This window comes from Hypanus sabinus, chromosome 10 (assembly GCF_030144855.1).
Source record: "Hypanus sabinus isolate sHypSab1 chromosome 10, sHypSab1.hap1, whole genome shotgun sequence".
Lineage (NCBI taxonomy): Eukaryota > Metazoa > Chordata > Chondrichthyes > Myliobatiformes > Dasyatidae > Hypanus > Hypanus sabinus.
Window position 1 is genome coordinate 90,224,218 of NC_082715.1, and position 16,873 is coordinate 90,241,090.

At 40.9% G+C, this 16,873-nt stretch overlaps 1 protein-coding gene across 3 annotated transcripts in view; it reads left to right on the plus strand.

Annotated features, from left to right (window-relative positions):
• The window catches only part of fam135a (family with sequence similarity 135 member A), a 130,933-nt gene that overhangs the window by 87,767 nt on the left and 26,293 nt on the right, over positions 1-16,873 (plus strand). For all 3 annotated transcript variants that reach the window (XM_059982298.1, XM_059982297.1, XM_059982299.1), the window contains one exon: positions 5,731-5,891. In XM_059982298.1, coding sequence (XP_059838281.1) covers positions 5,731-5,891 — 161 coding nt within the window. The remainder of the gene's footprint in view (positions 1-5,730; positions 5,892-16,873) is intronic.

Here is a 16,873-nt window from a genome sequence, read left to right on the forward strand (position 1 = left end):
ACAGGCAAACAACTAAATATGTCAGGGATGGGGTAAGAAGGGGAGGAGGGGAATTAACGGAAGTTAGAGAAGTCAATGTTCATGCTATCAGGTTGGAGGCTTCCCAGCTGGTATGTAAGGAGTTGTTCCTCGAACCTGAGTTTGGATTCATTTTGACATTGTCTCCTAAACCATCACCAACCTTATCAGCTCTGGGGATCTCCCATCCACTGCCACCAACCTCATAGTTCCCACACCCCGCACTTCCTGTTTCTACCTCCTACCCAAGATCTACAAACCTGCCTGTCCAGGTAGACCTATTGTCTCAGCTTGCTCCTGCCCCACTGAACTCATTTCTGCATACCTTGACACTGTCTTATCCCCCCCTTGTTCAATCTCTTCCCACCTATGTTCGTGACACTTCTCATGCTTTGAATTTTTTCAATGATTTTAAGTTCCCTGGCTGCACCGCCTTATTTTCATCATAGACATCCAGTCCCTATATACCTCCATCCCCCACCCGGATGGTCTCGAAGCTCTTCACTTCTTTTTGGATTCCAGACCTAACCAATTCCCCTCTACCACCACTCTCCTCTGTCTAGCGGAATTAGTTCTTACTCTCAATAGTTTCTCCTTTGGCTCCTCCCACTTCCTCCAAACCAAGGGTGTAGCCATGGGCACCCGTATGAGTCCCAGTTATGCCTGCCTTCTTGTTGGCTTTGTGGAACAGTCCATGTTCCAAGTCTATACGGGTATCCATCCCCCTCTTTTCCTTCGCTGCATCGACAACTGCATTGGCACTGCCTCCTGCACGCATGCTGAGCTCGTTGACTTCATTAACTTTGCCTCCAACTTTCACCCTGCCCTCAAATTTACCTGGTCCATTTCCGACACCTCCCTCCCCTTTCTTGTTCTTTTTGTCTCCATCTCTGGAGACAGCTTATCTATTGATATCTACTATAAACCTACAGAGTCTCACAGCTACCTGGACTATTTCTCTTCCCACCCTGTCTCTTGCAAAAATGCCATCCCCCTTTTCGCAATTCCCCCATCGCTGCATCTGCTCTCAGGATGAGACTTTTCATTCCAAGACGAAGGAGATGTCTTCCTTTTTTAAACAAAGGTGCTTCCTTTCTTCCACCATCAACTCTGCTCTCAAATGCATCTCTCCCATTTCCCACACATCTGCCCTCACCCCATCCACCCACCCCCCCCACTCGGGATAGGGTTCCCCTTGTCCTCACCTACCACCCCACCAGCCTCCAGGTCCAATGTATAATTCTCCGTAACTTTCGCCACCTCCAACGGGATCCCATACCAAGCACATCTTTCCCTCCCCCCCCCCTTTCTGCTTTCTGCAGGGATTGCTCCCTACGCAACTCCCTTGTCCACTCGTCCTCCCCCATTCCTTCCCACCGATCTCCCTCCTGGCACTTATCCTTGTAAGCGGAACAAGTGCTACACCTGCCCTTACACTTCCACCCCCACCACCATTCAGGGCCCCAGACAGTCCCAAGTGAGGCGACACTTCACCTGTGAGTTGGCTGGTGTGGTATACTGCATCCGGTGCTCCCGGTATGGCCTTTTATGTATTGGTGAGACCCGACGCAGACTGGGAGACTGTTTCGCTGAACACCTACACTCAGTCCACCAGAGAAAGCAGGATCTCCCAGTGGCCACACATTTTAATTCCACGTCCCATTCCCATTCTGATATGTCTATCCATGGCCTCCTCTGCTGTCAAAGTGAATCCAAACTCAGGTTGGAGGAACAACACCTTATATACCGGCTGGGTAGCCTCCAACCTGATGGCATGAACATTGAGTTCTCTAACTTCCACTAATGCCCCTCCTCCCCTTCTTACCCCATCCCTGACATACTTAGTTGCTTGCCTGTTCTCCATCTCCCTCTGGTGCTCCCCCCCCCCCCATTTCTCCCGAGGCCTCCCGTCCCATGATCCTTTACCTTCACCAGCTCAGTATCACTTACGCCAATCACCTTTCCAGCTCTTAACTTCATTCCACCCCCTCCGGTCTTCTATCATTTCACATTTCCCCCTCCCCCCACTACTTTCAAATTTCTTACTATCTTTACTTTCAGTTAGTCCTGACGAAGGGTCTCGGCCCGTAACGTCGACAGTGCTTCTCCTTATAGATGCTGCCTGGTCTGCTGTGTTCCACCAGCATTTTATGTGTGTTGTTTGAATTTCCAGCATCTGCAGATTTCCTCGTGTTTGCTCTGATTATTATTACTTTCCTTGTAGATCACTTTGTTTTTAAGTTTGTGAAATTTATAGATTTGGAAATGGGGTCCTGTCATTTGAGGCTTAGAAAAGCATTGATCTTAATGCCCAAATCTTGGAGAACTCCATGGTTCCTTCACTGAAGAAATGTGACAAATATTCAGGATATATGTGTGTCTGTCTAGGTACGTTCAAATGAGACAGGGAAGTTATGGTAGGGTACAGGAACTGTGGTGGACAAAGGCTGTAATAAATCTAGTCAGGGAGAAAAGAAAAGCTTACAAAAGATTCAGAGGGCTAGATCATGTTAGAGATCTAAGAGATTATAAGGCTACTAGGAAGAAGCTTGAGAAGGAAATTAGGAGAGCCAGAAGAGACCATGAGAAGGCCTTGGTGGGCAGAATTAAGGAAAACCCCAAGGCATTCTACAAATATGTGAAGAGCAAGAGGATAAGGTATGAAAGAATAGGACTTATCAAGTGGGAAAGTGTGGATGGAACTGGAGGAAATAGCAGAGGTACTTAATGAATACTTTCCTTCAGCATTCGCTATGGAAAAGGATCTTAATGATTGTAGTGATGACTTGCAGCAGACTGAAAAGTTTGAGCGTGTAGATATTAAGAAAGAGGATGTGCTGGAGCTTTTGGAAAGCATCAAATTGGATAAGTCACTGGGACCGGACGAAATGTACGCCAGGCTACTGTGGGAGGCTAGGGAGGAGATTGCTGAACCTCTGGTGATGATCTTTGCATCATCAATGGGAACAGGAGAGGTTCCAGAGGATTGGAGGGTTGCGGATGTTGTTCCTTTATTCCAAGACAGTGAGTAGAGATAGCCCAGGAAATTATAGACTAGTGAGTCTTACCTCAGTGGTTGGTAAGTTGATGGAGAAGATCCTGAGAGGCAGGATATTTCCATGGATATTTATTATGCTGTTCTATGTTACATTGACTGTTCTATTTATTATAAATTACTATGATTGCACATTGCACATTTAGACAGAAAGGCAACATAAAGAGTTTTACTCCTCATAAGAACATAAGAAGTAGGAGCAGGAGTAGGCCATCTGGCCCATCGGGTCTGCCCCGCCATCCAGTAAGATCATGGTTGATCAGTTCGTAAAGTCAGCTCCATCTACCTGCCTTTTCCCCAAACCCTTAATTCCCTTATTATGTAAAAATCTATCTAACTGTATCTTAAATATATTTGGTGAAGAAGCCTCAACTGCTTCCCTGGCAGAGAATTCCACAGATTCACCACTCTCTGGGAAAAACAGCTTCTCCTCATTTCCATCCTAAATGTTCTCCCCTGAATCTTGAGGGCATTGTCCCCTAGTTCTCGTCTCACCTACCAATAAAAACAACTTTTGTACTTCTGTCTTATCTATCCCTTTCAAAATTTTGTGTGTTTCTATAAGATCCCCTCTCATTCTTCTGAATTCCAGAGAGTTTAGTCCAATCTCTCCTCATAAGTTAACCCCTTCATCTCTGGAATCAACCTGGTGAACCTCCTCTGTGCTGTCTCCAAAGCCAATATATTCTTTCTTAAGTATGGAGACTAGAACTGCACACAGTATTCTAGGTGCAGTCTCACCAGTACCCTGTATAGTTGAAGCATGACCTCCCTGCTCTTAAATTCAATCCCTCTAGCAATGAAGGCCAACATTCTGTTTGCCTTCTTAATAACCTGTTGCACCTGCAAGCCAGCTTTTTGCAATCCATGCACAAGCACTCCCAAGTCCCTCTCCATAATAGCATGCTGCAATATTTCACCATTTAAATAATAATTTGCTCTTCTATTATTCCATCCAAAGTGGATAATCTCACATTTACCAACGTTGTATTCCATCTGCCATGTATGTGAAGGATGTAAGAAATAAAGTAAATTCAATTCTATAATTTTTATGATTTCCCTACAACTTTACTTCCTTATGTACTCTCCTCTACTTGACAACATATAAAGTAGTCCTGTTAGTGTAATCATACTTCCATTTCTTAATTCTGAAATTTCTTAATTTTCTTTTCACGTTAATTCTGGGGCATCCTGTCTCCAGCACTACATTATTCTCTTTATTCAATACTGCTGCCCATCTCCCTTTTTTTTTAATTCCCTTCCCTATCTAATCTGAGCATTTTGCATCCATGGATATTTATTATGCATTCTTCCCTCTTTTAAGCCGAGTCACTATATTTGCCGCATCTTTGTGATTCCACATAATTAATTGCACTTGCAGCTTACCAATTTTGTTTTATGCATTTCATAAATTTATGTACATCCAAGACTATCTTGTACACCCTCATCTGGTTGCAACTTAAAAACTCTCAATACTGTACTTGTTCTGTTGCTATTTATCTCTCCAGATATGTTTTCTCCTTTTTACAGTTAAGTTCCATTGTCAAGCATCATGTCAAATTAACTTAAATTTTACCAAAAGCATTTGTGTATCTTTTCACAAACACATTTATTCTAGTTCTCCCATAATACACTCTTCAGCTTCTGGAGGTCCCATCTCCCTCAGAATTCACTCCTTTACACTCTCTCTAGCCATATATTTATCTTCAGTATTATCATGTTTCACAGTAGCATAGTGGTTAGTATGATGCCAATACAGCTCGGAGTTAGGAGTTCAGTTCCAACATCCTCTGTAAGGAGTCTGTCCTCCCTGTAGAATCCGTGGTTTTTACCAGGTGCTCTGGTTTCCTCCCACAATCCAAAGACATACTGGTTAGTAGGTTAATTGGTCATTGTCAATTGTCCTGTTATTAGGCTAGGGTTAATTCGGGGTTGCTGGGCAGTACAGTAGTTTTATTTGAAGAGCGATTCAGGGGAAATACAGCCCCTCAGAGAAATATCTCAGTAGTCTATTTTTCTCATTCTCTTTTTTTGCAAGTCATTCTCTTCCTCAGATGCCTATCAACTCATTTCAATACCCTACACAAAGGGGATAATTTATAATAGTCAGTTATCCCAAAGACATGGTCATAAGTTATTTGGCAAAAGCAGAGCACCCAGGCGAAACAACAATAATCACATGAAGAATGTGCAAACTCAGGACAGACAGCACCAACATCAGGATCAACACTGAATCCCTGGAACTACGAGGCAGCACTACCAATTGTCACCAGCTTGATCAGTTTGTGATTAGTTTTATGAAAGCTACTTTAATTACCTTTGCTACATTTGTAATTCAGAGGCTAACCTTTATGATTCTGATATTTTGGTGGTCATAGTATATAAAGGTGCCTTTAGATTAAGTTGAAGCATATATGTTGTAGAATTTTATGTAGAAGTTTATGCATGGAAGTAGTCATGAGTCTGCTTTGAGGTTTCTTCAAAACCATTTGTGTTCTGTGCATTAATTTTAATGGCTTGTCATGTGTGAACAAAATTGTTTGTGGACACTGAGTAACAGTAACACTGAGTAAGGAAGATTGAATGTACAGCAAGTCATATAAGATTACAATTAAATAATATTATTGATAAAACTGCAAAATTTGCTCTGACCATAGATTTCTCCAGGCAAAAGAAGAGCTGAAGCTACTGAAGTTTCCTGGTTTTATGTACAGTGATATTCCTGACTTAGCTTCCAAAATTCCATACTTCAGCTTGGAGAGCGATGAGAACTTGGATGATGGTATTCATCTAATAGTTTGCGTCCATGGATTGGATGGTATGTTTAATGAATGTAACATCAGAAATAGAATCTAGAACAGTAGAGCACAGAACCAAGCCCTTCAGCCCACAATGTTGTGTTGAACCAATTAAACTAATCCCTTCTGCATGCTTCTGGTCCATATCCCTCCATTCTGTGCATTTTTAGATGTCCAAGGACTTCTTAAATACCTTTATTATATCTGCCTCCACCACCACTCAGGTCAATGTATTCCAGGCACTCACCACTCTTTGTGTAAAATAAAAAATCAAGCTGCGCACATCTCCTTTGAATTTTCCCCCTCACATAATTGGGTGTCCTCTTGATTTAGATCTTACAATCCTGAAGGAAAAGAACAATATGATTCAATGTTGGATTTTTGCCTCAGAGTATCATTTCCATTTTTCTTTGAGGACTTCATGTCAGTATCCTTTCTATTTATACCTGAAACTTGACAAAACTGGTCTTGGCACATCCTCTAAAGTATTATGTAATGACCTAAATGTTATTTACAATTTTATTGCAAAAAATTTAAAAAAACATTAAAACACATACAGGTATGTTCAGATATTTATATAATTCCCATTTAGATTAAGGGTGCATTCCTCCCTTTTTACTTTTGCATTTAAATCCCTTACTTCCAGCTTCTAACGGTTAAGATTTATGGTTATTTTTGATGTGTAAACATATTATAGATTAGGTCGTAGGCAATATACCTTCTTTTTATAAATACAGCTCTGTGACGATAAAGTTCTGATTAACTTTTTTATATATCGTAAGGTTGGCTTGGAGTTGGGTAGTGGGAGGGTGGGGTGGTAACCAACTTTATACGATTCTACTATGGGTACTTAATTGTTATGAACTGTACTTTTGATATGTTTGTTTTGTGCTGTATAAACCTCTTTTTTTACTGTTTTGTTGCATTGTAGAAACTCATTTAAAAAAATTAATTTAAAAAAACACGTCGCTTAACATCCATGATACGTTCTGTGAAATTGAACATTATGTGATTTGGACATTGTGCAAACACTATATTATATACTTAGCAAATCTGTATGGAGTAGCACTAAACTAGATATTGTAGTCTGGTCCTGCTTTTTCTTTAAGCATTTCGAACAAGCTCCGTGCCTTAGCAGTGATCGTCAATGTGCTGAGAGGGATTCTCTTTTGTGTTTGGTCCTCAATCCATGTCATTAGCAATTTCTCCATATCCAATATAGGTCCCTCTCGCATTTTCGAGCAATAGCATTCACTGGTTTTCCACCTTCACGTTGTTTAATAACCTTTTATTTCTCTTCCAAATCAATACTTTTCCTTTGCCTCTTGCTGCTGCTATCACTAGGAGTGGTTTTGCTGCGTTTTGAAGCCATGATGCACTTTACAGTAATATTTTTGAAAGAAAATTAAACAGAGAGAGAACGCTACTACAGTCAAGAGATGCGCGATACACGAGATTGATTACGTCCGCTTACGTCATGTTCTCCCGATTGGGACTACAAACATATATGCGATCGGAGGTTGTGCGAATGGACATTAAGCGGCACACACCTGTACTAAGTAGGGAAGTGAATGAGAAATGCTGACGTTTCACGTTTGGGCAGCATTTAATCCAGCTCAGCCTGATTGGAAAAACCACCTAATTTATTTTCTTAGTAATTTTATTAAACCTCCCTTGACAGCAATGACTTACAATTGTACACAGTTACATTATTGAGCGGACCTCCAGTAGCTTTCTCAATCGCCATTCTTAATAGGAAACATTGTACTTCTGATTGCCAGAGTTACTTAATGGTCATAGAATTTGTTTTTATATGGTAAATTTCCCTTAGTGACTCATTATTTTCAAGTTAGGCATTTCCAGTTCTTAATGGGTGGTTGATGGTTAGCACAGGCTCATTGGGCCTGTTTGCATGCTGTATCTCTATTACTCCAGGACTGTTTAGTTATAGTCATTTTCCTTATCAGATTCCAAGCCAGGAAGATAGTATTGAGGTTAAAAAAAATAGCCACATCCCTGATGAATAGAGAGGTAGACTCAAGGAAGCGGAATAGCCTATTTCTGTTCTGATTAAATATATTCTTTTAGTGATCTCGGCCAGCACTTATTCCACAGACCTACTTGCCCTTGAATGGTTGAGGCATTTTCTCAACTTGCCATTTTAGCGGGAGTAAATCCATTATGGGTAAAGCCCTCCCCTCCATTGAGCACATTTACACGGAGTGCCGTCACAGGAAAGCAGTGTGTATCATCAGGGACTCCCACCACCCAGGTCATGCTTTCTTTTTGCTTCTGCCATGAGGAAGAAGGTATGAACCTCAAGATTCAGGAACAGTTATTACCCCTCAACCATCAGGCTCTTGAACCAGCAGGTTTATTCAGCTTCAGTTGCCCTTCACTGAACTGTTCCTACAGCCTATGACTCATTTTCAAGGACTCTTCATCTCATGTTTTTGATGTTTATTGCTTGTTTATTTATCATTTTTTCTCTTTTGTATTTGTACTGTTTGTTGCTTTTGCACATTGGTTGTTTGTCCACCCTATTGGGTGCAGTCTTTTATTGATTCTACTATGGTTCTCGAATTTACTGAGTATGCTCACAAGAAAACAAATCTTAGGGTTGTATACGGTGATATATATTTGCTTTGATAATACATTTACTTTGAACTTTTGAACCTTGAGTAATTAGTCTGGAGGCAAACTATGTGATTTCCTCCCCTGAAGGATATGAGCAAACCAGATTATTTTTTGAACAAAGATCAAGTAGTTTTGTACTCATTGTTATTAATGGCCACCTTTTTATTTTAATTCTGGCTTATTAATCAGATCCTATTACCTCCATTGTTACTGCTTTCACCCGCATCTCCTCCATGTCCCAGACACGTGCTCACACCTCATCTTCCCAATGCCTTAACAGGGAATAGAGTTCCTCTTGTCCTTATCTACCAACCCATAAGCCTCCGCATCCAAAATATCGCTCTCTGCAAACTTTACCATCTTCAATGGATCCTACTACCAAACACATCTTTATCTCTTCTCTTCTTTTCACTTTCTATGCTGCCAACTCTCTCCATGATTCCCTTGTACATTTGTCCTTCCCCACTAATCTCTCTCCTGACACATATCCCTCAAAGCTGCAGAAATGATACATCTATGCAATCACCTGCTTCGTCACCTCCATTCAGGGACCCAAACAATCCTTCTAGGTGAGGCAACACATCACCTGTGAATCTTTTGGGTTCGTCTGCTGTATCTGGTGTTCCCAATGTGGCCTCCTCTACATTGGAGAGACCTGGTGTAAATTGGGGGATCACTTTGTTGAGCACCTCTACTCCATCTGCAAAAAATGAAATTTCCCGATAGCCAGCCATTTTAATTCTTATCCCCATTTCCATTCTGACATATCAGTCCATGGCCTCTTCTTCTGCCACAATGAGGCCACTCTCAGGGTGGAGGTACAACACCTGATATTAGTCTGTAAGACAAAGGAGCAGGATTAGACCATTTGACCCATCAAGTCTGTTCCACCATTCCATCAAGGCTAATTTATAATCTCTCTCAGTCCCCATAACCTTTGACTTCCTGAATAATCAAATATCCATCAACCTCTACGTTATGTATTCTCAGTAACTTGTCTTCCACAGCCATCTATGGCAATGAATTCCATAGATTCACCCTCTGTTCCAAATAGATGTCCCTCTATACTGGTCCTAGACTTACCCACTATAGGAAACAACCTATCAACATCCACTCTATCTAGGTCTTCCTATATGTGATAGGTTTCAGTGAGATTCCTCTCTTCCCTGCCCCCCCACCACCTTTCTTGTAAACTTCTGCAGTACACATCTAGAGCCATCAAACATATGTTAAATCATTTCAATCCTGGAATCATTCTCATGAACTTCTCTAGACCCTCTTATCTAAGAGGCCTAAAACTGCTCACGATACTCCATGGGTTCTGACCAATACCTTATAAAGCTTCAGCATTACATCCTTGTTCTTCTAGTCTAATCCTTTTGAAATGAATGCTAATATTGTATTTGCCTTTCTGAACACTGACTCAATCTGCATGTTAACCTTTAGGGAATCCTGCAAAAGGACTCACAAGTCTCTTTGCACCTCTGATTTTTGATTTTCTTCCTGTTTCGAAAATTGTCTAATCCTTTATTCCTTTTACCAAAGTGCACGATCATACACTTCCCGAAAGTATATTCCATCTGTCACTTCTTTGCTCATTCTCCCAATCTGCCTAAGTCCTGCAGAACTTTCAGCTTCCTCAACACTACATGCCCCTCCACTTTATCTTCGTATTGTCTGCAAACTTGGCCACTAAGTAATCAATTCTGTCATCCAAATTGTCAACATATAATGTGCAAAGATGTGGACCCAATACTAACCCCTGTAGAACAATACTAGTCACCGGCAGCCAACCAGAATAGGACCCCTTTATTCCCATTCTTGGCCTCCTGCCAGTCAGCCAATCTTCTATCCACGCTACTATTTTTACTGTCATAGCAGCCTCATGTGCAGCACTATATCAAAGGCCACCTGAGCATCCAAGTAACTAACATCCACTGACTCTCCTTTGTCTACCCTGCTTGTTATTTCCTCAAAGAATTTCAGCAGATTTATCAGGCAAGATTTCCCCCTTAAGGAAGCCATGTTGACTTTGGCCTATTTTATCATGTGCCTCAAAGTAGCCCAAAACCTTATCTTTAACAATGGAGTCCAACACCTTGCCAATCATTGAAGTCAGGCTAACTGGTCTATACTTTTCTTTCTTCTGCTTCACTTCCTTCTTAAAAAGTGAAGTGACATTTGCAATATTCTAGAATCTAGTGATTTCCGAAAGATCATTACTAATCTCTTCACAATTTCTTCCGCTACCTCTTTCAGAACCTTGGTATTCTGTTTGGCCAAGGTGACTTACCTACCTTGAGACCTCTCTGTTTTCCAAGCACCTTCTCCTTGGTAAAAGGAACTACTCTCATTTTTGTCCCGACTCTCTTGAATTTCTGGCATACTGCTTCTGTGTTCTGCAGTGAAGATTGATGCAAAATACATATTAAGTTTGTCTGTCATTTCTTTGCCGCCTATTACTACCTCTCCAATGCCATTTTTCTGCGATCCGATATCCACTGTTGCCTCTCTTTTTACCCTTGATATATCTGAGGATACTTGTGGTATCCTCTTTTATATTACTGGCTTGCTTACCTTCATATTTCATCTTGTCTCTCCTTATGGCCTTTTTAATTGCCTTCTGTTTGTTTTAAAAGCTTCCCAATCCTCTAACTTTCCGCTCATTTTTACTGTATTATATGCCCTCCCTTTTGCTTTTATGCTGTCTTTGACTTCCCTTGTCAGCCACAGTTGCTTCATCCAACCAGCTGCTCTCTGTAGCTCCCTTTATTCCACTGCAAATCTGATATATTTGGATTTATCTTTTATCCTTCTCAAACTCTAGAGTGAATTCATCATATTATGATCACTGAAAAGTTCCTTTACCTTCAGCTCCCTAATCAAATCTGACCCAGTAGAACAACACTACTCGCCAGCAGCCAACCAGAATAAATCCCCTTTACTTCCGCTCTTTGCCTCCTGCCAGTCAGCCAGATTTCTATCCATGCTACTGTCTTTACTGACATAGCAGCCTTATGTGCAGCACCATGTCAAAGGCCTTCTGAAAATCCAGTCCATAATTTCCTCTACCCTACTGGGTTCAAGCTGCTCTAAAAAGCCACCTCATAGGCATCCTACAAATTCACTCTTTTGGGATCCAGCATCAATCTGATTTTCCCCATCAAGTTGCAGATTGAAATCCCTCACGAATTATCAATATGCCCTTTTTACATGCATTTTCTCTCTCCTGTTGTAATTGATACCCCACATCCTGGCTACAGTTCGGAGACCTGTATATAATTCTATTGAGGCCCTTTTATCCTTTCAGTTTCTTAACTCTACCCACAACATGATATGTCACCTCCTTCTTTCTTTATCAATCTTTTTATTAAGTTTCAAATAGATAAAGATAACAACAATAGTGATACAAAGAGATCAGGATTACATGAATAACGGTTAACGTATACATAAACAGACTTCGAGTAACACGTGTAATCTAAGCCTCCCAATCTCTTAGTAACTAAACATGAGAACGATTCAAAGAAAAAAGATTTTTACAAGAAAAAAACCTCTAAACTAACAAAAAAAACAGAATCAAAACAAAACAAAAACTGGGCTGCCTTAATTCATCGGTTAAAATCGTTATTTGTCATTAACTCGTCTCCTCTATACACAAACAAAAAGTTATTGAGAAGGATACGGAAAAGGTACATCATATGAAAATGTTGAATAAATGGTCTCCAAGTTTCTTCGAATTTAATCGAAGGGTTGATAGTGCTACTCCTAATTTTTTCCAAGTTTAAGTATATAGTTTATAGTTTGGGAAAACCATTGAAATGTAGTATGGGGATTAGAATCTTTCCATTTAAATAAAATAGATCTTCTGGCTATTAATGTAACAAATGCAATCAAGCTGCAAGCTGAAGGGGATAATTGACTAGAGTCCATCACTGGTAATCCAAAAATTGCAGTAATAGGGTTATAAATTAATACACAAAACTGCTGAAATAATATCAAAAATATTTTTCCAATATTTTTCCGAAAGAGGACAAGACCAGAACATATGTGTCAAGGAAGCTACCTCAGACTTACATCTGTCACAGACAGGATTTATATGACAATAAAAGTGAGCTAACTTATCTTTGGACACCTTAAATTGTATCAGGGCATGTCTAGCACACATTGAAGAAGTGTTAACTAGTTGGAGAATTTACAGAAATCAAAAAAGGAGTGCGGTTTGGCAGTGCTGAATTTTAGATTCTATTATTGGGCAATTAATATTCGATATTTGACGTTTTGGACACAAGATCTGGATGAAATTCATTGTCTACGATGGCTTCTATCTTAGGGTCCTCACTTCCCTTTGCACTTACTCAACTGAATAAACAAATGACTACTCCAATAACTAAACATATAATACAAATATGATTTCAATTTTGTAAAGTTTTTGGATTGACTAAATATATCCTCTCAAGTCCTATTATATCTAATTTTTTCTTCCAACCTTCCAGAATTGATCAAGCTTTTATGGAGAATAAAGGGAATAACATGTTTTCATGACTTATTCATGGATAACTGTCTCATGTCTTTTGAACAGTTGTCTAATAAATAGTTTGCCCAGATCACATTTTCTCAGGTATTTACAGATCAGAAACTTCTTGAATATTATGTTACCTACTTTTCTGGTATCAAATCAAACTGAAATTACAGAAAAATTTTTAGGTTTAAACCCCTATCAGAAGAGTTTAATAGCAATTATTTTTGATCTGATTACGAAAATACGTCTAGGTACATCTGATAAAATTAAGAATGAATGGGAAAGAGAATTTCAGGTATCTTTACCTATAGAGAAATGGGAGAAAATTCTCCAAATAGTCACCTCCTTCTAAGGAATTGATTTCAACTTTTACCAACCAAGCCACCCCACCCCCTCTGCTGTCTGCCTGTCCTCTTACTACAATGTGCATCCTTGGATGTTAAGCTCCCAACTATGATCTTCTTTCAGACATGTTTACGTGTTCATGATGTTTACAGCATCGTACCTGGCGGATCTCTTACTACGCTACAAGATTATCTATAGTATTCTGTGCACTGCATGCATTCAAATATAACACCTTCAGTCCTGGATTCATCACCTATTTCAATTTTGCCCCATGTTACAGTTCAACTCATCCCATTGACTCCAAATTTGCCCTAGCATCTGCCTATCCTTCTTTGCAGTCTCAATACATAATGCTGACTTGTATGCCACCAGCCCCATCCTCAGCCCTATCACTCTGGTTACCTGCACCCTGCCAAATTATTTTAAACCCTCCCTAACAGCTCTAACAAACCTGCCAGCAAAAATATTGGTCCCCCTCGAGTTCATGTGTAACCCATCCTTTTCGTACAGGTCATACTCTACCTTCCCTAGAGGAGATCCCAGTGATCCAGAAATTTGAAACTCTGCTCACTACACCACTTCCTCAACCTCTCATTAATCTATACTATCAGCCTATTCCTGCCCTGACTAGCATGTTGGACTGGGAGTAATCCAAAGATTACTACCTTGAGGTCCCACTTTTCAGCCTCTTCATTAATTCCTTATATTCACCACACAGGATCACTTACCTTTCTACCTACAGTTGCAAGAGAAAAATGTAAACCCTTTGCTGTTACCTGGTTCTCTGCATTAATTACTCATAAAATGTGGTCTGATAATAGATTTGTGACGTAGATGAATCTGCCTAAACTAATAACACACAAACAATTGTACTTCTTGTCAATACCATTTAAACAATCATAGCCAAGGTTAAAAAAACACTGTATTGTATCCACCTCCACCTCAGTTGCTGGCAGCCCATTCCACACACTCACCACTCTCGGCATAAAAAACTTACACCTTGAGATCCCTTCCGTACCTACTTCCAAATACCTTAAAACTGTGCCCTCTCATGTTAGCCATTTCAGCCCTGGGAAAAAGCTTCTGACTGTCCACACGATCAATGGCTCTCATTATCTTATACACCTCTATCATCACTCCCAAGGAGAAAAGGCCAAGTTCACTCAATCTATTCTCCATAAGGCATGCTCCCCAATCCAGGCAACATCCTTGTAATTCTCCTCTGCACCCTTTTTATAGTTTCCACCTTCCTGTAGTGAGGTGACCAGAATTGAGCACAGTACTACAAGTGGGCTCTGACCAGGGTCCTATTTAGCTGTAACAGTACCTCTCAGCTCTTGAACTCAATCCCATGGCTAATGAAGCCCAATACCCCGTATACCTTCTTAACCACACAGTCAACCTGCACAGCAGCTTTGAGTGTCCTATGGACAGGGAACCCGAGATCCCTCTGATCTTCCAAACTGCCAAGAGTCTTACTATTAATACTATATTCTGCCACCATATTTGACCTACCAAAATGAACCACCTCACACTTACCTGGCTTGAACTCCATCTACCACTTCTCAGCCCAGTTTTGCATCCTATCAATGTCCCACTGTAACCTCTGACAGCCCTCCACACTATCCACAACACCTTCAACCTTTGTGTCATCAGCAGATATATGAACCCATCCCTCCACTTCATCATCTAGGTTATTTTAAAAATCATGAAGAGAAGGGGTCCCAGAACAGATCCCTGAGGCACACCACTGCTCGCCAACCTCCATGCAGAATTTGACCTGTCTACAACCACTCAGTGCCTTCTGTGGGCAAGCCAATTATGGATCCACGTCAAGGACCCTTGAATCCCATGCCCCCTTACTTTCTCAATAAGCCTTGAATGGGGTACCTTATGAAATGCCTGGCTGAAATCCATATACACTGCATCTACTGCTCTACCTTAATCAATGTGTTTAGTCAATCCTCAAAAAATTCAGTCAGGCTTGTAAGGCATGACCTCCCTTTGACAAAGCCATGCTGACTATTCTTAATCATATTATGCATCTCCAAATATTCATAAATCCTGCCTCTCAGAATCTTCTCCATTGACTTACCAACCACTGAAGTAAGACTCACTGGTCTATAATTTCCTGGGCTATCCTTACTTTCTTTCTTGAATAAGGGAACATCCGCAATTCTCCAATCCTCCAGAACCTCTCCCATTCCCATTGATGATGCAAAGATCATTGCCAGAGGCTCAGCAATCTCCTCGCTCGCCTCCCACTGTATCCTGGGTATATCTCATCCAGTCCCGGCGACTTATCCAACTTGACGCTTTCCAAAAGCTCCAGCACATCCTCTTGCTCAAGCTTTTCATCCCTACAATCGCCAAGGTCCTTTTCTGTAGTGAATCTTAAGCAAAGTATTCATTAAGTACCTCTGCTATCTCTTCTGGTTCCATACACACTGATACTCTCACGTCTTATCCACTTGCTCTTCACATATTTGTAGAATGCCTTGGGGTTTTCCGTAATCCTGCTCGCCAAGGCCTTCTCATGACCCCTTCTGGCTCTCCTGATTTCATTCTTAAGCTCCTTCCTGCAAGCCTTATAATTTTCTAGATCTCTATCATTACCTAGGTTTTTTAGCCTTTTGTAAGCTTTGCTTTTCTTCTTGACTAGATTTTCAGCCTTTGTGCACAATGGTTCCTGTAGTCTATCATCCTTGCCCTGTCTCATTGGAATGTGCCTATGCAGAACACCATGCAAATATCTCCTGAACATTTGCCACATTTCTGCCGTACGTTTCCCTGAGAACATTTGTTCCCAATTTATGCTTCCAAGTTCCTGCCTGATAGCTTCATATTTCCCAGTTAAACGCTTTCCTAACTTGTCTATTCCTATCCCTCCGATGCTATGGTAAAGGAGGTAGAATTGTAATCAGTATCTCCAAAATGCTCTCTCTATGAGAGACATGACACCTGACCAGGTTCATTTCCCAATACCAGATCATATACAGCCTCTTCTCTTGTAGGCTTAGGCATATTGTGTCAGGAAACCTTCCTGAACTCACCTAACAAACTCCACTCCCCGTGAACCCCTTGCTGTAGGGGGATGCCAATCAATAGTGAGGAAATTAAAATCTCCCACCATGACAACTCTGTTTTAATTGTATCTTTCCAGAATCTGTCTCCCTATCTGCTCCTCGATGTCTCTGTTACTATTGGGTGGTCTGTAAAAAAAACACCCAGTAGAGTTATTGACCCCTTTCTGTTCCTGTCTTCCACCCACAGAGGCTCCGTAGACAATCCCTCCATGTCTTCCTCCTTTTCTGCAACAGTGATACTATCTCTGATCAACAATGCCACGTCCCCACCTCTTTTGCCTCGCTCCCTGCCCTTTCTGAAACATCTAAAGCCTGGCATTTTGTAACCATTCCTGTCCCTGAGCCATCCAGGTCTCTGTAATGGCCACCACATCATAGCTCCAAGCACTGATCCATGCTCTAAGCTCATCTGCTT